General features: G+C 42.9%; 2 protein-coding genes across 5 annotated transcripts in view; one reads left to right on the top strand and one right to left on the bottom strand.

The window, feature by feature from the left end:
• Window positions 1–383: 383 nt before the first annotated feature.
• SBDS (SBDS ribosome maturation factor) lies at window positions 384–6,695 on the bottom strand. The gene is made up of 5 exons (XM_060078565.1): window positions 6,401–6,695; window positions 5,629–5,758; window positions 4,923–5,123; window positions 2,910–3,074; window positions 384–1,976 (listed from the first exon to the last, which is right to left on the bottom strand). Exons 1-5 carry the CDS (start codon window positions 6,526–6,528, stop codon window positions 1,848–1,850), a joined length of 753 nt encoding a protein of 250 aa, XP_059934548.1. The 5' UTR covers window positions 6,529–6,695; the 3' UTR covers window positions 384–1,847.
• A 789-nt stretch (window positions 6,696–7,484) lies between these two features.
• LOC132476085 (S-adenosyl-L-methionine-dependent tRNA 4-demethylwyosine synthase TYW1) overlaps window positions 7,485–23,012 on the top strand; it is a 211,834-nt gene continuing 196,306 nt past the window's right edge. For all 4 annotated transcript variants that reach the window (XM_060077809.1, XM_060077807.1, XM_060077806.1 and 1 more), the window contains exons 1-6: window positions 7,485–7,650; window positions 8,447–8,574; window positions 9,754–9,891; window positions 15,832–15,933; window positions 17,710–17,904; window positions 19,715–20,002. In XM_060077809.1, the coding sequence (XP_059933792.1) occupies window positions 7,647–7,650; window positions 8,447–8,574; window positions 9,754–9,891; window positions 15,832–15,933; window positions 17,710–17,904; window positions 19,715–20,002 (855 nt within the window). In that variant the 5' untranslated portion in view covers window positions 7,485–7,646. The remainder of the gene's footprint in view (window positions 7,651–8,446; window positions 8,575–9,753; window positions 9,892–15,831; window positions 15,934–17,709; window positions 17,905–19,714; window positions 20,003–23,012) is intronic.

The following is a 23,012-nucleotide window of genomic DNA, read 5'->3' as shown; positions in this document are numbered from 1 at the left end:
CCATGGAGGGATACACACAGCTGGCTAACCTCCTGCCCTTGAGCTGCTCACAATCTAGCGTGCCAGGCAGGTGTTTAAGCAGCTCTCTATAACACAAGGTAGGGCAAAAATCAAGCCCAACGAGGGAATTTCAAAGTGGTATGAGGTTACATAAGCTGGAATAAATAGTTGTGTATGGGTACAAGGGAAACTTCAAAGAGAAGAGCTCTGCTAATAGAGAGGTTTAATTCTGAAACGTCATTCTGACCAAATGTACACAATAAAGCTTGCGTTGAAAAAGCAAAATAAACTGATAATCCTTAAGGTAATCCATTATAGCAGTGCTACTGGGAAGATAATTATGAACCAAACTTTTAAACTACTTCTGAATAATGAGATTGATATAAGGTAGAAATTTTTTTATTTTCTATAGGTTCAGGAACATGACTGATTACATGTGACACTTCTTGAAGTTCCAGCGTTTTAGAAGAAATGAGTATGAGAATGGGAAAAACTTAAGGCAATGTTATGGTAACATTTATCTTTTTCTATTCGAGATGCAGCTCTTGAACATTTTTAGTAATTATGACTTTCAACCTGAAACGTTGCTTTAACTGTTTAAGCTAGAAATAAAGTGTAAACTTCATTGGTTCAAATAATTTCCTGGGACTTCAAGTTTAGATCACTTTTGTAAAACAACAAACTATGTAAGTAAGATGGAATCAGTGAGGGGGTCATCTTGAAGACTGTATCAGAACAGTAGTTCAATTTCAGCATGAAAGAAAGTGTGTCTTAAGAATATTTCTTCCAACACTATGAGAAAAATGTTTGACTTCAATCAACCAATCAGGAACTGTTCAAGTCAAGAACTCTTTTTCACTTAAAAACTTCTGTGCATAAGATACATCTGTATGTTTATTTTGAGTGAAACCCTACTTTGTATTCTAGACTATCTCTTTTGAGGATAAGTAGATTTAAAAAAACTTGCACATTGTCTATTTAAGTGTTCAAATACTAAAACACTCAAGTTCAATTACATCCCAAATAATATTCCTAAGATTTACCAGGTATTTAACAGAACAGGCCCTGTTCTGGGCACTCCTCTTCCTGACTTGTTTAATCCTGCTAAGAACTCTCCCATCCTACCAGACAAGAGGCAGAGAAAAGAAAAAGTTAGGAAGCTGTCTAGAAATACAAGCCATAGTTTAACAAAAATAAACAGTGGTTTTATTGATTACATATATTTTCAACTCTAGTAATATATATTATAAACTTTAAGAATTAGCAATAAATGGCTGTATTTTTTACCAAGAATAATCTAGGCTATGGCAGCATGTTTGATGAATATTATTGATGTCCTGCACAGTCATCATCTATCTACTTTTCAGAAAATCAAGAAGTCATCATCCACGCTTTGTATTAGGTCATGAGACAGTTACCCCTATACACACATATCATTAAGTAGAAATAAGACATTACACGTTTTCTTTTTTGGCAAATCCTCCCTTTCTGTCATACAGATATATCCTCCCAAAGTTATTTTCTTATAACGTACAAAATTTATTTTTTATCCACAAGAGTTGTCTCAAATAACTTTCACCCTGCAAAGCTCAAAGGCATGAGGCAGTAACAAAATGCTACTCTGGACTCTGTATTTCACTTTTGCCTAAAACCCCACTTGATAATTAAAACTAAATGAATCCCACATTATAATACTTACTTAGGAAAGTCTTTTTGTGTACATGTTTGCCACAAAGGTGGAAAGTGTCAACTCATCTGAGCAAGTATTTGGCAGATCACAAAAAGAAAACAGGGCTGTGGGAAATGAAAACGCTTTAGTATTTGACAGCTGAAGAGACTGATGACTGTCACTCCAATTTCTCATCTCCTTCTTCCACGTCTTTCAAATTGAGTACTTCCAAAGAGCCTTTGCCTTTTGTCTCCTTTTTTACGAGCTCATCGATTTCTCGGAAGCAGCCAGGGTCGATGAGACACACCTGAAACATTGAACACAGCTGTTGACCACATGAGGAAGAGCAGTACCATAGAATGGACACAGCTTCACTTCCTATGAGACAAACACACCATACTTTCCAGGTCTCTCTACAACCACAGATAAGACAACGCACAGGATGGCGGGCTGGGTTCTGGTCCAGCCTCTGCCCTTAAGTATGCACGCAGGCCCCTGTGACAAGGCATTATTCTCCCTGTTGAGGTCTTTTCCAGATTCCTCAGCTGTAAAATGAAGTGGCTGGATTAGAAGGCTACGGTCCTTTTCATACTAAAATTTAGCGTTAAAATTTACAGTTCAATGAAATGATCTCTTTGTATCCACATTTGAAGGAAAAAAAAGAGGTGGAATGCCTATTTAGAAACCATGTGCAAAGTTTTGCAAAGATTTTAGAACTTCAGAGAGTGTCAGATGTGTTATTTTACATCTACAGTGGAAAGTGCAACAGTCCTCTAGAGCTCATTTGTCAAGAAGCTATAAAGCTCTAAGACGTGGGTCTGCAGACAGCTGAATTTACACGATGTCTGAAGCTGCGGGGTGAGGACCCAAAGACATGATGTTTTTGCTGCTTCTTTAAAATGTTCTGTGGTAAATGAGACTGACAAACTTTTAGTCCTATTTCCAGTTTCCTCATTAATAGAAGACTCACTGTAAAATATATTCCCTCATCGAAAATAAGCATTGACCCAAATCATTTTATCATGAATAATTTAACTAAAAAAGCAAACAAAAATTGTAAGTGTTCTTAATGAAAATTTGGTTCTACGGAGACCTTGACTGTCTTACCTAATTCTAGTTAAGATGTTTCCGGAAATATCTTACTGTTCACACCTTCTAAAAGTTTGTGACAGACTTATGACTAGAGAAGAAACTATTTTGGTAACGTGGAAGCAAAGAAACGAGAGTACGTTAATCTTACAATATCTAACTGTTGACCATAGTCTTCGCTTTCTATAACCTTGATGAGTGGCTTCAGTTTTTCTTTCAGCTTCTTCCCTTCATTCACTGGAAGAATGAACCGAAGTCTCATGTGAGCACGTTCTATCTTCATGTTCTCCTTTAACTGCTTTATCACTTCCAAAGCCTATCAAGACAAAATTAAAAATGTTTGTAATTTCTTTGCTTCTTCTGCTGCATTACTGCAGAAGGTATTCAAAACAAAGCAGTTTCAATCTAGCTGGACTGGGCAATGGTTTCTTTGATGACATGACGAACATTGGCAACCATAGGAAAAAAACAGATAAATTGGGCTTCAAGATTAAAACCTTTTGTTCTTCAAAAAACTATCAAGGGGCTTCCCTGGTGGCACAGTGGTTGAGAGTCCACCTGTCGATGCAGGGGACACGGGTTCATGCCCCAGTCCGGGAAGATTCCGTATGCCGCAGAGTGGCTGGGCCCGTGAGCCATGGCCGCTGAGCCTGCGCGTCCGGAGCCTGTGCTCCGCAACGGGAGAGGCAACAACAGTGAGGGGCCCGCATACCGCAAAAAAAACAAAAAACAGACAAACAAACAAAAAAGCTATCAAGAAAGTGAAAAGGCAACCCACAGAATATGACAAAATATTGGCAAGTCGTGCATTTGATATGGTACTAGTATCTTAAAATATATAAAGAACTCTTACAACTCAATAATGAAGAGACAACTAATCAACTAAAAAATGGTCAAAGGATCTGAAGAGTGATTTCTCCAAAGAAGACAGACAAAGGGTCGATACGCCCACAAAAATGTGCGCAAATTATCAGTCATTAGGGAAATGCAAATCAAAACCAGAACAATACCCCTAGGATGGCTATAATCAAAAAGTTAGGCAATAACAAATATCACTGAGGATGTGGAGAAACTGGAACCCTTGTACACTGATTGTGGAAATGTAAAATGGCTCAGCTGTTTTGGAAACTGGCTGAGCAATTCCTCAAAAGGTTAATACAGTCACCATATGAGCTAGCAATTCTGTTCCTGGGTATAGAGAAATGGAAACATACGTCCACACAAAAATTTGTAATCAATTTCACAGCAGCATTATTCATGATAGCTAAAAAGTGGGAACAACCCAAATGTCCACCAACAGATGAATGAACAAAAGGTGGTATTTCCATACAATGAACTATTATTCAGTCCTAAGAAGGAAAAAAGTACTGATAGATGCTACAACATGGATTAACCTTGAAAGGGCCACATACTGTATGACTCCATTTATATGAAATGTGCAGAATACACAAGTCAATTAAAACAAATAAAATTTGCAGTTGCCTTATTCCCTCCTTATGAGACAGGGGAATGAGAAGTGACTGCCAACAGGTACAGGGTTTCATTTTGGGGTGACGAAATGTTCTCAAATTAGGTAGCAGGGAAGGGTGCAAAAACTTTGTGAGTATATGACTGAATTGTAGGCTTTAAATGGGTGACTTTTATAATGTATGTTATTATACAAACATTAAAAAAATCTAACAACTGGGGTTAAAATGATGCTTTAAAAATCCACGTTTTATCTTTGTAAAAACATTTTTTATTTTATATTGGAGTATAGTTGATTAAAAATGATGTGTTAGTTACAGGTGTACAGCAAAGCGATTCAGTTATACCCATACAAGTATCCATTCTTTTTCAAATTCTTTTCCCATTTAGGTTATTACAGAATATTGAGCCAAGCTCCCTGTGCTATACAGTAGGTCCTTGTTGGAAGAATCCAAGTTTTCTCTTTAAAGGTCTGACTTGGATAGGAAGATGAGAGTCCTAGTATATTTGTGTATAGTTAAAACAAATTCCATCACTCCACTCTAAAACCTCCATCGTTCCCCTCCCCTCTACCCAAAACCTTCTCCCACTTGCTTCCAAGTAGTGCCATTTTGTTATTACAGACCAACTATTTTAATGTTTTCCTCAGAGAACACTGATTTTCATGGACACTTTTTGACATTAAAAAACAACTCACCTGCTGTTTTGTACTCTTGTTGGGTTTGACCGAATAGTGGATGTCCTTCATGGCTCTCTCGATAAGGATAACGGTGTACGGTCTCTTTGTTTCAGGGTTCACACATTTGTCGGCCACAATAGTTGCAATGTCCCTAAACATCTGCTCCAGCTGTGTGTGCCGTTCTTTATCTGACACTTGAACTTCTCCTTTAGTCAAAATCTTAAAAAAACCCAACAAGTTTAAGAAAAGTAACATCTTTATTCCACACTATTTGTTAACTAACCACAGGAATTAATAACTGGGGAGAAAATTAAATTTCATCCTCTTCAGCTACTGATATTTGGTAATAACTTGAGCTTTGCCTAAAGGGATTATCTTGTTCCAAAATCTTACTTATTTAGATGGGGGATGGGGTAAAGGTAATCTTAGCAGAGGGTGTAAATGATGAAATACTTGAAAAGGAATTCTATTTTCAGGTATATTACACTAAAAATATATAAATGGACAAAATAAGGCAGTTTAGTAGGAAATCTGATTTCTGGAGGCTTTGGCAAAAAATATCCATGTCCTGAATTATTAAAAGTGATGTTGCACAGATCGAATTATTGCATAGTAACTGTTCACTCCAAAAAAATAGTACTTTATAAAGTTTAACATACCTGTAATCTAATATCTAATACTACTGGATATTAGGGTCAATTATGCTGCAACTGTTAGAACCCACCTGCTTACAGATTTCAGTCTGGTCATCCGTTCCAAACGCACTGATGAGATCTTCCTTCTTTGCAACCTGACCTTTAGAGACATTTACAAACACTGAGTGGGTCTGTAGAACTTCATCAAGGTCTTTTTCCCTTGGGAGGACAGGAGAGAAAGTCCTAAGTGAGTATGCTTGAAACTTCTAAGTTCATTCACATTTAAATACAAGACGGCGACGATATGAATAGTACGAAACAACAAGTACTCCTAAATGACCCTCGGTTCCAGGGGGCCATTTCGTAATCCAGAACCCCATTTGCATTCGCAGTTACTGACGTGAAAAACGTCGCGGGAATATGTGTGCCATCACTGAAGGGTGGGGTCCGGCTGCTGCCAAGGAATTCCAGGCCCTAGATGGCAGCAGTGAAGACCGTACGCACTTCAGTGGAACTACTGGGCTGAGATCTGTGACAAACGCACGAACTATAGAAGCACCTGGAAGACCAGGCCCTTTGCCTTGATCATTATTCTGACAAAAGGACCACAATTATGGGGGTTTCTTGGCTGTGGCTTTTATGACACCCGGGAAGCAAAGTAAAACCAAGCCCCAAACCAAACCGACCAAACAACAAAAAAGGGAACGTCTGGTTTAGACCCTAAGCCCGGGCAGCAGGGGTAAGATTCCCATTTCCTTCCCTGGCGAGACCCCAGCTGGGCCCATTCGTTAGACGACCAGAGGGAGGCCGCCTTTGAGGCTACCAGCTCCGGCCAGGGCCCAGAGGGAGAGTGTCACTCACACGCCGCTCCGCCAGCCCACGACTTTGTTTTTGTAGCAGGCGATTTCGAAGCGCTTCCCGGCTCGCTTCATTCGTACTACGGCCACATTGGTCAGGCGGATCTGGTTGGTGGGGGTGAAGATCGACATCGTGGCCGCTCACAGGCCTTGGGTCCGGCGACCCAAGGCAGACCCACGCCGCCGGCCTGAGGGCCAACTGAGCCTCGATATAACCACCCGGCGGCGCGCGACACAGTAGCGCCCGCGGACTGCGCAGCGCCGTTACTAACTGGACCGCCCCAATACACCCACGCAACTTACTGCGCAGGCGTCAGGTGTTGCGAAAACCTGGAGAGGAAGACGGAGCTAGAACGCCTGCGCAATGTGGCTTTTACGACACTTTTCCGCGCCCGGAAAGAGAGGGGCTCTTCCTTGACGTAATTTTCTTTCCAGAATAAACGGAAGAGCTCTGATTGGTTGGTGGAGCTAACGTTTGGTGACCGGGTGGAAACTCAGCGCCGGGAGCCTCACAGTTCCGCGGAGTTCCGGGCCACGCCCACTTTACCCTTTCGTTATAGAAAAGTTTTAACACAAAAAACGTAGAGAAAAAAGTGTAACGAACTGCCATGTACCCATCACTCCGCTTCAACAATTATCAACATTTCGCCGTTCTTGTTTCATTCTCCCTCATTTTTTTTTGTTGGAGTATTTTAAAGCAAGTCATCATAAAGTTTTGGCTTTAAATACTTCAGTCTAAACTCCTAACAACTACACCCAACGAGATTAACCATAATTCCTTAATAGAGTCTCATAGCTAGTCCATAATCAAATTTCCCCTAAATAATGCCTTTTTACAGTCGGTGTGTTTCAAATGAGATTCAAACAGGCTCACAGATTGCATTCGGTTGGCGATGCCCTTAGTCTCTAAACGCCGATTTTCCCTCCCCCACCCCCTCCTTTTTTCCCTGCTTCTCTCGGGACTCGCCCCTAACTCTCAAGCTCGGATTCCTGAGCCGCGGGCAACATTCTCGCTTCCTCGCCGGGAGCTCTGGGCGGTGTTTTTCTCTGGGCCCGCCCCCTTCCTCCTCTGAGCCAATCCGGACAGGTCTGCGAGTGGCATGGCTGCGCCCAGGTCCTCCGACTGTGGGCACCGAGCTAATGCTGCGAGGTACTTCTGGTGGTCTCCCAGTATCCACGCCGGACAATAAGTTTCTTAGGTCCGCAGTCCTGGTGTCTTGTCGGGCCGCAGGGCTCGGGCTCTGAGGAGAATGGGTAAGGTCCCCAGGCGGGTAAGGTTCGTGGGGTGGGAAGGGAGGAAACCGTTTTTCTGAGACCCTCGGGCCCCTTCCTCCAGAGTATGATGCTCTTGTCAGCCCGGGACTGGTGCCGCTGGGGGCAAGGGAGGACTGATCCCTGCTCGTGACCTGGCTTTTGCCTTTTGAGGCTAGGAGATGAGTTTAGAACTATGCTTCTAACCTCAAGCAAAAGACAGAGAAAACTGCTTCTCCCCCTTACCCACGTGTGTTGAGGACTTTTGGTCCTTTCCAGGAGTAGCACCTGTAAACCTCAAATCTTAGACCTTGCCTTTTGAAATTACCCCAAGGTTCAGCATTTGAGTCCAGGTCCATCCATATCTCCCTTAAAAAAAAGTGGGACTTGAGGTCAGTTACTTGAGAACCCTTTGCAAGTAGCTGTGGGTCTCTTAAAAATAAAATAAAATAAAGAGGAATACGTTTAATATTATTTTTCTTACGGAGCAGCGTAACAAAGTAAAATTAATTCATAATTCCACATAAAGTGTTTTGACTTTATGTTCCCTTTTCCAAACGCAATATTCAAATGAAGATAAAATTTTATATTCTTTTTTTGAATTATCATTATTATGACAATTGTATTACATATCACAGTGTCTTGTTTTTATTAGAGTTGCTTTTTATAGATTTCTTAGTGGGGTTGTTGAATATGAAGATTGGTTTTTCTTTTTCTTTTTTTTTCTTAAAATAAGAATGGGCATCATTGTATATGTAACTTCAAATAAAATTACTTATATGTGTCATTTTAAATTTAGATCCTTCTTTGGATGTGTGGGACTTCTCATCTTTAATATCATTATGGATAAACAGGTTTTACATATATTTGGGCTTTGCCTTTGGCTTTAGCCTTTGGATTTGTTTCCAGATTGTCATCAGAAAGCAGGTAAGTGGAGTTACTTTTTTTTTTTTTTAATATATATATATTTATTTATTTTTGGCTGTGTTGAGTCTTCATTGCGTGTGGGCTTTCTTTAGTTGCAGCGAGCGGGGGCTACTCTTTGTTGTGGTGCGAGGGCTTCTCATTGTGGTAGCTTCTCTTGTTACAGAGTATGGGCTCTAAGCAAGCAGGTTTCAGTAGTTGCGGCATGCAGGCTCAGTAGTTGTGGCACACGGGCTTAGTTGCTCCGTAGCCTGTGAGTTCTTCCCGGGCCAGGGCTTGAACCCCGTGTCCCTTGCATTAGCAGGCAGATTCTTTACCACTGTGCCACCAGGGAAACCCAAGTGGAGTTACTTTTTCTAGGAGAGTATTTGGCATCAAATTTTATAGAGAATGCAGAGTGCAGATTTTCTAAGGCTTCCAGAAAAATATAGAAATTCTAAAAGGAACTTTCGATCACTTTTATGTTTGGTCTTTAGAAATAGTTTTTCAATGCCAAAACATTTTTCTTGTCAGTGTTTTTTTTTTTTTTTTTTTTTTTTTTTGCTGTATGCGGGCCTCTCACTGCTGTGGCCTCTCCCGTTGCGGAGCACAGGCTCCGGACACACAGGCTCCGCGGCCATGGCTCGCGGGCCCAGCCGCTCCGCGGCATGTGGGATCTTCCGGGATCGGGGCACGAACCCGTGTCCCCTGCATCGGCAGGCGGACTCTCAACCACTGCGCCACCAGGGAAGCCCTTGTCAGTTTTTATAGACTAACTTATTTACCTTTTCTTTGATGGGCTGTGGAAGTCTCATTGTTAAGATAGAGGAAGGTTTTGTAATGAAAAATTAAACTTTTGCAAAAAACCCAAATCTGCTTAGCACCCTTAAGGGGTAGTAGTCTTCTCTTTTCTTTCCAGTAATTAAGAATCAGAAAATAAGTTTCTACTGTTATTCCACTACAACACATTATGGGTGAAAGTACGTGGTTTTATCCTGGAAGGAATGGGAATCATTATAGTCTTAAGAAATGTGGGCCCAGCTTTTAAAGGACCTAATTATACCAACGGGTTAATATTTGAGGAGTACAATTGAAAGATTAAGAGAATAATAAAATGGGTCAGTATCTGAGCGATTGATAATTTTCGTCCCTAATGAAGTTGGGAAAATATTCAAACTTGATGGATTTTGTGTTTATTTCAAGAACAAAAACTCACAGGAGAAAACCATTCCAAAAGCATCTCGGGATTTGATGACAAATGGCTATATCTCTCTTCAAAAGAAGGAAGTCTTTGTGTCTGGAGTGAAGATTTTCTATGGTTCTCAGACTGGCACAGCAAAGGTAAGAACTTATAATGACACTTTTCACTGGGTCTCCTGATCTTTTAAGAAAATTTCTGAAAAGTGTTCTTTAGCAGTGAACTGAATTAGTCTTCTAATCTTTTTTCATCTTTGTTTTTCCTTTTTACAGCATACATTTTTCCTTTCTGGGGTGGTAGGTGGGTTTCATCTCAATTTCAGCTGATTGGGGGTGTCTGGTGGTCACTGTCATGCGGGATCTTTGTTCTGAAGCTTGCTTCTGCTCAGCAGAATGGAGACTTGGATTTCCAAGTCCATTACTGGATATAGAGGTAGGGGATAGTGAAAAATGGCAGCAGTATGTCCAGTATGGGCCCTGACATTCACAACTTCACACATGTATTTAATGAAATGTATTTTGATTTCTCATAGTGTTAAAAGTGTTAATGATATACATTGAATACTGTATAGATACCGGCTGCAGATATATAGCTGAAAGATGCTTTAATTGTACCTAGATGCTGCCTGCTTCTTTATTATAAAGGTCACAGCTATTTATTGCTTTCTAGGAAAAGATTCTAAGCCTAACATGAAAATGAATTAAAAGCAATTCCTGTTGTTATTTTGGTAGAGTATTAAAGAGAGTTCTACTGCCCTCTCGTGGATGTTTTGTACAATACTACTTTTTAAAAGGTTTTCAGTATTTTGTTGTGTGTGTCATAATTGAAGGTCACTTATAATTAAGTTCAGCCTTAAGCAGCAGAGGCAGGAAACTGGAAGAAACTTTAGAAAGGCATCTGAGCTGCGGAAACAAAGTCCTTTTATGTTACTCATAGAAGATATCATTCCTAGCCTCTCTTTTATGCCCGCTTTTACGTTTTTTTAAAAGATCAAATTAATACTTGCAGATGGTAACAAATCCAGGTGTACAGAGGGTTCATAATGAAAAGTACTCTTCAGAGAATCTATTTTAACTATTGATATTTCCGTTTTTAATTCCTCTGAGGGTTATTTCTTGAACCTCCTTCTGCCATGTTTCTAGATTTATCAAGTTAGATAAAAGTTATTAACTCCTCGTATTAGTCAGTTCCTCACATCTCAGCGGCTTAATATTGTTGCCCCACATCATTGTTGATATGAGTTAAATGGCCCCCCTTCTTAAAGCTGTGCCATCTGAATTTCTCTATTTGGCTTTCACATTTGATTGATTTGTATTTGGCTTCGTATAGAAGACTAGGGCAAAATTTTTTGCTTACAACTTTGAGGGCATCACATCCTTGTCTTTTTATAATAAATTTATTTATTTTTTATTTTATTTACTTTGGCTGCGTTGGGTCTTTGTTACTGCATGCGGGCTTTCTCTAGTTGCGGCGAGAAGGGGCTACTCTGTGTTGTAGTGCGCGGGCTTCTCATTGCGGTGGCTTCTCGTTGCAGAGCATGGGCTCTAGGCGTGCGGGCTTCAGTAGTTGTGGTGCACGGGTTCAGTAGCTGTGACTCGCGGGCTCTAGAGCGCAGGCTCAGTAGTTGTGGCTCACGGGCTTAGTTGTTCCGCGGCATGTGGGATCTTCGCAGACCAGGGCTCGAACCGGTGTCCCCTGCATTGGCAGATGGATTCTTAACCACTGCGCCACCAGGGAAGCCCCCGGAAGCTTTTAGAATCATTCCTTTGTCCTAGATGTTTGGAGCTTTTGTGAGATAGTGTCTAGGTTGGGTCTTTTTCAGCCATTGTATTGTATACTTGGGCTGTTTTGTTTTGAAAATTCGTGTGCATTAATTCTGCTAATATTTCTTGGGTAAACTTCTTTCCCTTCTGTTTTCTCTGTTCTACTCGGTTAGTTGGCTGTTGGACCTTTTGGATGGTCTCCTGTGTCTCAAAGCCTCTCTCATACTTTTGGTAACTTTCTTTCTGTTCTGGGTTCTTGGATTTCAATTCCAAACCTTTTTTTTGAATGTTTTAGTTTGGCTATAATGTTTTTAATTGCAAAAATGCCATTCTGTTCAATTTCTAGTGCATCTTTTTCATAATCTAAGAATATATTTCAGTGAGTTCCTTTTTCGGTTCTCTGATTTATCTGCTTCCTCCATGTTTCTGCTGCTGCTATTTCTCTTTCCTGTCACTTGTTCTCATCATGGTCTTGCTGATCCGTGGTTTTCTGTTCATATTTAGGATGGAATGATGGGGTAGCTGGTGTGGATTTTCTCTGTTAACTGTGTAAATAGACTTGTTTTCTCTAGCTGTAAGTCCTCACTCTATGCTGTGTGCAAGGTGGGTCAGGGTATACCAGGTGACCTATCTACCTCACATCTCCCTCTAACTACCACCTCAACTTTTTTTTTTTTTTATAGTATTACTCCTTGAAAGTGTTGTCTGTGCTTGCTATCTCTAATTTCTCTATTCCTCTCTTTCTTTTCTTTTCTTTTTTTTTTTTTGCTGTACACGGGCCTCTCACTGTTGTGGCCTCTCCCGTTGCGGAGCACAGGCTCCGGACGCTCAGGCTCAGCGGCCATGGCTCACAGGCCCAGCCGCTCTGAGGCATGTGGGATCCTCCCGGACCGGGGCACGAACCCGTGTCCCCTGCATCGGCAGGCGGACTCTCAACCACTGCGCCACCAGGGAAGCCCCTCTACTCCTGTCTTTCTTGACCCACTCCAGTTAGGCTTGTGTGCCCCAGCCTGCTCCCAGTGACTTTCATGTCGCTAATTAATTCTCAGTCTTCATCTTACTTGACCTCTTAGCTGCACAACAGCTCCTTCCTTGTTGACATACTTTCTCCATTGAACTTTTGGGACACTCTTCTCTAGGTTCTCCTCCTCCTCTGCTGAGGCTAGTCTGCCTCACTATCATTTGCGGATTTCTCCTCATCTTCTTGCCCTCCAAAGATAGGAGCATCCCAGGGCATAGTTCTTGAGCCTATGTCTTTATCTGCACTCATTTCACTCTCTAAGGGATCTTGTTATCTAGAGCTTTCAGTTCTGTTTATTAGAATTTGACAGAGTTTTTCTGTAAAGGGCTAGATATTTTATTTTACATATGTTTTTTAGGTTTTCAGGTTTTGCAAGGCGTATGGTCTTTGTTGCAGCTGTTCAGCCCTGCTGATGTCGTGTGAAAGCAGCCATGGACAATGTGTAAATAAATGAGCATGACTGTATTCCAGTGACCTTTACTTATAAAGACAGAGGGCCGGATTTGGCCTGCAGTGTGCTGATCCCTGTAGTAGATGGTGGCCTCTAAATTTATGTTTCTAATCAGAACTTTTCCTCTCAACCCCAGACCCTCATCCCGAGCTGCCTATCTTAGATCTTCATGTGGATGGATGATGTGTAGTAGGCGACTCAGAATTAGCGTGCTCACAACTAAACTCCCAATTTTCTGCTCAAACCTGTTCTACCTCTAATTTTTCCCATTCCGATAAATGGCAACTTCATCCTTCCAGTTGCCCAGTTCAAAAAAACCTTTGACTTCTCTCTTTTTCTTACTACCCACATCCAGTCTGTCAGCACATACTGTGTGTTCTACTTTCAGAATAGATCCAGATTCCAGTCACTTCTTACCGCCTTCACTGCTGCTGCCCTGGCCTAAGCCAGCCTCCCTCATATTTTGTCTGGGTTACTGCGGTCATGTCATCCTCAGCCTCCTTCATTCAGCCCGTCCCAGCAACCACAGGGACTGTGAGAACTTAGGCGAAATGGTGTTAATCATCTTGGCTTAGACCGTGCAGTGACTCCCTCATTCACTTAAAGCAAATGCCAAAGCCCCCATGGTGGCCAAGAGGCCCTCACTTCTGGGTCTCCACCATCTCCTTTACCTCATGTCCTTGGTCTCCCCCCTCCAGTCTTATTAATCTCCTTGCCGAGTGTGTTCGCGCATTTGGGCCTTTTCACTTACACGTCCCTCTGCTGGGGATAGCCTCTGGCTTGCTCTCTCATTTCCTTCAGGTTTTGCTCAGGTCTTTATTTTTGAGGCCTGTGGCAGTGTTTTCTGACACCAAATAGTTGTTTTCCCACACCTATTTTCCGATTCTGGTACTGTCTACCCGAGTTATTGTCAGATTGTCCCCACCTCAGACACCAGTCACAAGTCCCAGGAGCCATGTGTACTCCTGACTGGCCAGCTGTAAATTCAGGTGTTCCCACAGTCTCTTTCTTAGGTTTGCTAATTCCCTAGAATGACTCACAGAATGCAGGGAATTGCTTTGCTTAGTCTACTGGTTTATAACAATGGATATAACTCAGAAAGAGACAAATGGGAGAGATGATGGGGCAGGTCTTGGGGGGAGGGGCGGCACAGAGCTTCTGTGTCCTATTTTTTTTTTAATTTTTAAATTTAAAAAAAAAATTTTTGGCTGTGTTGGGTCTTCGTTTCTGTGCGAGGGCTTTCTCTAGCTGTGGCAAGCGGGGGCCACTCTTCATCGTGGTGCGCGGGCCTCTCACTATTGCGGCCCCTCTTGTTGCGGAGCACAGGCTCCAGACGCGCAGGCTCAGTAGTTGTGGCTCACGGGCCTAGTTGCTCCGCGGCATGTGGCATCTTCCCAGACCAGGGCTCGAACCCGTGTTTCCTGCATTGGCAGGCAGATTCTCAACCACAGCGCCACCAGGGAAGCCCCTGTGTCCTATTTTGACATGCCACCTCCTCGGCATATGAGTGTGTCCCCCAACCCCTGTCATTTAGGGTTTTTTATGGAGATTTCATTACGTAAGCATGACTGATTAAATCATCGACCATATCTGATTGAACTTCATCTCCTGCCACCCCTCCCTTCCCCTGCCCACAGGGAGAGAAGATGTTGAAAGTTCTAAGCCTTTAATCCCAGGGTTGGTTTTCCGCTGACCAGCTCCCGTCCTGAAGCCACCTAGTCCCCCACCGCAACCCCAATGGGTCATCTCATTAACATACCAAAGACAGCAAGTTCCAAGGATTTTAGGAGCTCTAGGAGCTCCCTGGAGACAAAGACCAAATATTTATTTTTTATTATATACACCTGTCCTGACCCTCCTTGTGTAAAATAACAACTCTCCCTGTGCCTCCAATACGTATTCTTACCCCTTATCCTCTTTTCCTCCACAGCACTGGTCACCATCTGATACACTGTGTATTTTCTCATTTGTTTGTTTATTCTCTCTCTGTCCATTAGAACATCTCCTTGAGGATGTTCCTTGATGCTCCTTAAGGGCAGGGAACATGTGTGCCTTGTTCCCTGTTGGGTAATATCGCCCAGAGCTGAGACTGGCCTGGTGGATGCCCAGTAAATGGCGAGGGCAGGCTTAGCTTTAGTCCTGGCAGGTGGCGAGCCAAGTGTTAGGCTACCAAGCCAGAAAGAGGAAGAGAATTTCCTGGGGTACCAACATCTGGCTAGAAGTTGTAGCTTTCCCCAACCATTTGGTTCATTTTGTTTGGAGAAGAGACTGGCAGGGGTCTGCCTGGGGGTAAAAGGTGAGTGTCGCTGAGGCTCTGTGTGCACTGGTCCCATATAATACGGATTCTCTGTATTCCACAGGGTCTTCTCTGGCCCACTGCTCCCTCCCATTTTTGCCCCAGTGACTGACTGATCCCAGGGCCCCTCTGGTTTTCTGTCTCCCCGAGGCTTTCTTCTGTCTGTCAGCCTGCTTCTTTTTGCTTTCTGTCTTCCAGAAATATGCTCACAGTTCTCGTATTTCCCACTCTGTTCCCTCTTTGGTATTTCTTCTACGTCTATATGTTTATTCTAGTGGGGCAAAAGAGCCGAAATGTCTACCAGTACATATAATCCCACATATGTACTTGTAGAGTGAGAACAACACAGCTGAGTGATTGATCTCTGTAAAGATGCTTGAGAAAATGGTAGAACTGAGAATAGAATTTGGTTTATGGTGATACATGTCAGTCACCGGAAAATCTTTTCATGCTAAATGCCTCATTACCTTGCCAACAGGAATAAATGAAGACTGTATGTTTCATTTATTTAGCTTATTGAAGACTTTATTTGATTTTTTTCCCTCCTATCAGGGATTTGCGACAGCTCTTGCCGAAGCAGTTAGCTCACTTGATCTGCCTGTGGCAGTTATTAATCTGAAGGAATATGACCCAGATGACCATCTAGTAGAAGAGGTTGGTAATTGTCTTATTTTTCCTTCAATCACAACTTTCAAATTTAATTGACCTCCTGTGTTCTGGGATAAACAGACTCTTTAGAATAAATTTAATTTTCACGCTAAAGGATTCTAGTCTGTTGAGCATTCAGTGTCAGTCAGAGGTGCTGAATGTGTGGTGGCGTGCTGACTCGGGCGTGATGCGGGTCCAGCCCCTCTGGGGTGTTAGACTGAAAGCTTGGGTGGTTGGAAGTTCCCTGCTGCTTTGACTCTCGTAATCAAAGAGGGTTGTCACTGATGGCCATGTGCCGGGCATGTGAACCACGTGTAAGCCTGCTGAAAGGTCAGGAGCCACTTGGGTGTCAGAAGTAGTATGGGTTTGGGAGTTAGAGAAATCTCTTTAACTGGCTGTGTGACCTCCAGCTGTAACGTCATATCTGTGAGAGCTTCATTTCTTCACCTGAGGAAAGCCCCGCCCCCTCCTCTAGCCATGCCCAGGTAGGGAAGTTGGCCTGACAGCAGCGGTTCTCCAAGCGTCGTCCTTGAACCGACAGTATCAGCATTTCCTGGGAACTCGTTAGAAATGCAGATTCTCAGGTCCTAGCCCAGCCCTGCGGAATCAAAGTCTGGTTGTGGGGCTGTGTTTTAACAAGTGCCCCAGGTGATTCTGAAGCAGCTAAAGTTGGTGAAGCAGTTGGAACAGGCATTGACAAGCCTTTTCTATAAAGGGCCAGATGGTAAATATCTTCAGCTTTGTGGGCCATGCAGCTACTGAGTTCTGCCTTTGAGGCACAAAACAGCCAGAGACGGTATGTAAATGAGTGAGTGTGGCTGTGTTCCAATAAAATTTTATTTACAAAAACAGGCAGTGAGTGGGACTGGGCCTACGGGTTGTAATTTGCCAGTCCCTTCTTAGTGGATAAACCTCTAGCTGTAAATGTGCATTTCTTTCTCCCCCAAGAAAACGTTGGAGTACAAATGAGTGAGCTTGAATCCACTCTAAATTGTTTGTTAAAAAATTATTAGCAAGCTTGGATACTTAATTATTCGTAAGGGATTACTTATAACTTACCTCCTGACTTGGAACTGTGAAGATGCACTCGAGCAGATGAAATACTGTGGCTCACAGGACTGAAGATGTGTTTTGTTTCCCATGGAGATGATGGTGCCAAGTGTTGTCACTTTACATTTAACGTTTTATTGCTTTGATTTTTCAGGGCATTTTTGTTTTTTGGTTTTGGTTTTTGGTTTTTTTTTGTGGTATGCGGGCCTCTCACTGTTGTGGCCTCTCCCGTTGCGGAGCACAGGCTCCGGACATGCAGGCTCAGCGGCCATGGCTCACGGGCCCAGCCGCTCTGCGGCATGTGGGATCTTCCCAGACCGGGGCACGAACCCGTGTCCCCTGCATTGGCAGGCGGACTCTCAACCACTGCACCACCAGGGAAGCCCAGGGCATTTTTTAGAGATCTTTCTGTATTTCTTCCTGACTGATTTGGCTTTTGTTTCCAGTATGACGAGCAGGAGCTGATAGGAATTTATAGTCTGGGAAATGGGACGGAGTACATGGTGAAGGGCACCAGGAAGTGTGGTGGCACGAGCAGGGTGCTGGGCTTTCTCCCCTGTGCAGGGTCCTGGCCCTGCTTCCTTTCTCTTGAAAATAAGTAACATTTCTAAAAGCACTCTTTATCTTTAGAGGTTAGTGTGATATGAACGTCAGTGTTTCAAAAAGGATTTTCTTCATTGAGATAACTTTATATCTTGGCTACTCTTCTGAAATAATGACTTTGTTGGTTAGGTTACCAGTAAAAATGTCTGTGCCTTCCTGGTTGCTACCTACACTGACGGTCGGCCGACTGAGAGCGCTGAGTGGTTCTGCAGGTGGCTAGAGGAAGCAGCCAATGACTTTCGATTTGGCAAAACATATCTGAAGGGTGTGAGATACGTGGTGTTTGGCCTGGGAAATTCTGCGTATGTGAGCCACTTCAACAAGGTAGGTACAAGGTAGGTACGTGTTGAATTGTAGAGATACATTTTCTTAAGTGAAAAAAAAAAATCACCTACACAGGTACATATATGTGGGTGTATGTGAGAAAATCCGCACTCTTTGGTACTTACTAATAAACTTTTTGTGTTTTTCTTTTTATCGCTGGGAATTGCTACCATATAGGAGGCTCTCAGTAAATTTTTATTGAATAAAATGAATGAAAATGCTTCCTATTGTCTAGTGTCTCAGCGGCTTGTATTCATGGCCAGAGTCTAGCCTCCTGCCCCCAGGCAGGACCTTGTAGATGGAAGGTCCCTGATTCTTTGGACTTTCTCAACTACCTGTTCTGTTGTGGAATGACCTTTACTGCCCAAACTAATTCTTCACACAGTTAACTTGTTGTCTTTTAATCATTACTTTTCTTTTTTTAAATTTAATTTTATTTATTTATTAGTTGTTTGTGCCAGGTCTTAGTTGTGGCAGGTGGGCTCCTTAGTTGTGGCAGGCGGACTCCTTAGTTGTGGCATGCATGTGGGATCTCATTCCTGGACCAGGGATCGAACCTGGACCCCCTGCATTGGGAGCACGGAGCCTTAACCACTGCACCACCAGGGAAGTCCCTAATCATTACTTTCTAAAGTAATGAAATAGAAGAAAAACATTCACTGCCCTTTATGTAATAAAATATTAATTGTTTTCTTTTGTTCTCCTGGATCCTTTTTTCTGAGTGAAATTAACTTGGCTCCTTTTCCTTTGCATTCTTTATCCTTTAAAAAAGAAAAATGTGGAGCCTCTCAGTTTCTTAGTGGTTCTGAGAAGTGATCGGAATTTTTTTACGTGTACCTCTCCCCAGATGTGAGCCCAGCTCGGCTCACCTATCTTTGGTAGAATGTGAGGGAAGATGAAGGTGGAGATCTTTCTGTAAAAGTTGTTTTCATCCAGCTGTTCTATCAAGATGTGTATTCTCCATGCCTGCCCTCCCCCCCATATTTTCAAAGGAAGTAGACACAAGGTAAAATTCAGATACGTAAATGTTTTGTTTACTGCCTTGCCACTTAGGAAGCCTGTTAAGTTTTTGAACTCTTTTTTTTTTTTTTTTTTTTTTTTTTTTTTGCGGTATGCGGGCCTCTCACTGTTGTGGCCTCCCCCGTTGCGGAGCACAGGCTCCGGACGCGCAGGCTCCGGACGCGCAGGCTCAGCGGCCATGGCTCACGGGCCCAGCCGCTCCGCGGCACATGGGATCCTCCCAGACCGGGGCACGAACCTGCATCCCCTGCATCGGCAGGCGGACTCTCAACCACTTGTGCCACCAGGGAGGCCCAAGTTTTTGAACTCTTAATCGTACTTCTTGATAACTCCTTTGCCTCAGCTTAAGTGCTTCACACTGTAATAAAATGCATTTCTGGCTTATGAAATCTTGAGTCTTGCCAAATGGGCTCCATTTGTACTTTGTTGTTTAATGGTCTTTGGCCCCAAAGGCTTTATTTTAGAAGAAATTGATTTTGCTACCGAGTGATTTCATTCTGACCATGATTTAGAAGACTAGTTTTCAAATTCTTCATCAGGTACTAACCCTTAGTTTAACAAAAGAATTTGTCAGTCCCTATGTTTAAAAAAAAAAAAAAAAAATCTTCTGCAGAATCTTACCTGAACGTATCAACGGCTGGAGGGCCTGAAGCCCTTTTGACTGGGCAGTTCCTTCTTCCTAGCAGCGGCCGGGGACAGGGCCCCAGCGGAACCCCAGGCTGTCGCAGAGCAGGCTACCAGCCTCTGATCTGGAGGACTGCTGTAGCTCACCTGTCTCTTTCTCCTGCAGGTGGGGAAGAACGTGGACAAGTGGCTCTGGATGCTTGGCGCCCATCGCGTCATGTCCCGAGGGGAGGGTGACTGCAACGTGGTTAAAAGCAGACACGGCAGCATTGAGGCCGACTTCACAGCGTGGAAGGCTAGGTTCATCTCCCGGCTACAGGCGCTCTGTAAAGGAGAGAGAAAACCCTGTGGTGGCAACTGCAAGAAAGGCAAGTGCGAGTCTAATCAGCACGGCTCAGAGGTAATGGAGCCAGGGTCTCACGCTCAAGAGGGACTCCATCAGAGAGACGCTGAGGTACGGAGCCCACGTGTCCACGTTTCCCTGTTTTCCCCCTGCATTTGGAGGTGCTGAACCTTTCCTCTGTCCTGGGAAGCTCTTTCCTTGGCCTCTGGTTAGAAGGAAGAGCTGAAACTTATGTGGGGATGTTCTAGAGAGAGTGGGGTCTTAGGATAAGCCATGTTGTGCTGGATGCTTTCCTAAATATGTTCTTTAATTGTTGCATTGCTGGAATCCAGTAGGTTTCTACCCCAGTTTGCAGGTTAGGAAACGGGTCTGGAGAAGTTGAATATGTCCTGGGCTGAGCTCATGTCTTTTTACCCCCAAACCACATATTCCTCCCGACCTCTTTTATTTAACGACTCCATTAATCACTCAAACTTGAAGGCTGCAAGTCATCCCAGATTCCTCTCTTTCATCCCTCACATTCTAAAAATTTCTCTTTCTTCAGATACCCCCATTCCTTTGAAGCTCGTGTTACATCAGGCTGTATCACTGCTGTTGTCTTTGGGCCACCTGGTCGCTTGCATCATTTGGGAACAACTTGACATTCTGACTCCCTGTCTTTCTCGCCACCCTTGTTCCTGTCATTCCTCTTTGTGGCTGAGCCGTCCACATAGATGATTTATCCTGTCCCTTTCCTGGCCTTCACACCCCCAGGAACCATTTTCTCCAGTGACCTCGGCCTCCCACTTCCATGCTCACCCGACATTTCATGTCCCTATGACCTGAACTCTGAGCTCTCTCTGGTCCTCTTACTTTCAAGTTCTTTGGACCCCACGTTTTTTTCACAGGGTAGTGCTAACTGCTTACTTCACTTCTGTCTTTACCCAGTTAAAATTTTATACTCATTCTCTTAAAAACATCTTCAATTCCCTTGCCATCCACTCCCTCTTCCAACCTAGTTGGCTAAGCCCCAAGCCAGGTTGGAACCTGTCTGCCTTCTCTTTGACCACAGATTGGTGACCACGGGCTCAGGTGTGCAGCCAGAACTGCCCCCAGTCTCCAGCATCCTCTCACTCTCCGAGACCACTGTTCAGTGCTCTCTTTCCCCCACCCCTTCCTCCAGCTCTCATAGGAAGTTGACAGAGAATTCTCTTAGAGCCTCCCAGCGCTGTCTACAAATCCTGCCATCTTTTCTGCCACAGAGACCAAGTATCTAGTTCCTGTCAAGCCCACTCTGTGCATGCTCTGGGATCAAGGACTTTGTTCCTTCATATATTGTGTGTCTCTCCCCTGCCCTGTTAATCTCTCTCTTTCTACTAGGTGGTCCCCAGAAATACATAAACGTGCTCTGGAATCACCTGTGTTTAAACAAACACAGAAAGCAAATAAGAAACAAGCCTTTCCTTTGTTCTGTGCCTTTCAGCTGCTGTTTCATTTTTCTGCTCTTTTTCTAGCCAGTCTTTTTGCTTTCATTTGTTTATCTTCCCTCCAGTTGGCTCCTAACATTTTAAAAAACTTACAAAAAATTTGAGGTAAGATTTGCAAAGCATAAAATTAACCATTTAAAAATACATACAATCTAGTGATATTTAGTACATTCCCAATTTTGTGTAACCACTGCCTGTATCAAGTTCCAATACCTTTTCATCACCTCAAAAAAAACCCCTTACCCATTAAGCAGTCACTCTTCACTCCTGTTCCCTCAGCCCTGACAACCTCCACTTTGCTTTCTGTCTCTATGGCTTTACTTATTCTGGATATTTTATACAAGTGGAATCATTAATATGTGACCTTTTTTGTCTGACTTCTTTCACTTAGCATAAAAGAGTTTCATCCATGTTGTAGCATGTGTCAATACTTCATTCCTTTTTACGGCTGAATAATATTCCATTGAATGGAATTGTTGATCCATTTATCTGTTGATGAGAATTCTGTTTTTTTCTATCTTTTGGCTATTGTGAATAGTGCTGCTATGATATTCATGTGCAGGTGTTTGTTTGAGTAACTTTTCAGTTCTTTTGGGTATATACCTAGGAGTGGATTGCTGGATCTTGTGGTAATTCTATGTTTAACTTTTTGAGGAACCACCAAGCTGTTTTCCCCAGTGGCTGCACCTTTTTTTTTTTTTTTTGCGGTACGTGGTCCTCTCACTGTTGTGGCCTCTCCTGTTACGGATCACAGGCTCCGGACGCGCAGGTCCAGTGACCATGGCTCACGGGCCCAGCTGCTCCGCAGCATGTGGGGTCCTCCCAGACCGGGGCACGAACCCGTGTCCCCTACATCGGCAGGAGGACTCTCAACCACTGCGCCACCAGGGAAACCGCAAGGCTGCACCTTTTTGCATTCCTACCAGCAATGTACAAGGCTTCCAATTTCTCCACATCCTTGTCAACACTTTTTTTTTTCTTAATTATAGCCATTCTAGTGAGTGTGAAGTGATGTCTCCTTGAGGGTTTTTTTGTTTTTGTTTATTTATTTTTTTAATTTTTAAAATTTTTATTGAAGTAGAGTTTATTTACAATGCTGTGTTAGTTTCAGGTGTACAGGAAAGTGATTCAGTTATATATGCACACACATATATTTATATATATACACGCATATGTGTATAGTTATTACAAGATATTGAATATAGTTCTCTGTGCCATGCAGTAGGTCCTTGTTGTTTATCTCTTACCAGATATATAACTTGCAAATATTTCCTCCCATACAGTCTTCCCTTTTCACTTTCTTGATCATGTCTTTTGATGCACTAAAGTTATTAATTTCCATGAAGATCAATTTGTCCATATTTTCTTTTGTTGCTCATGCTGTAGGGGTCATATATATGAATCCATTGCCAAATCCGAGGTGATGAAGAGTTATTTCTATGTTTTCTTCTAAAAATATTATAGTTTTAGTTCTTATATTTAGGTCTTTGCTTCATTTTGAGTTAATGTTTGTGTATGGTGTGAGGTCAGGGTCCAGTTTTATTCTTTGGCATGTGTAGATCCATTTGTCCCAGGACCATTTGTTGAAAAGACGATTCTTTCTCAACTGAGTGGATAGCACCCTTGTCAAAAGTCCATTGTCCACAGATGTGTGG

Source organism: Mesoplodon densirostris, chromosome 16 (assembly GCF_025265405.1).
Source record: "Mesoplodon densirostris isolate mMesDen1 chromosome 16, mMesDen1 primary haplotype, whole genome shotgun sequence".
Lineage (NCBI taxonomy): Eukaryota > Metazoa > Chordata > Mammalia > Artiodactyla > Ziphiidae > Mesoplodon > Mesoplodon densirostris.
The sequence above is the reverse complement of the archived record's forward strand: the minus strand, read 5'-3'. Positions and strand labels throughout refer to the sequence as shown.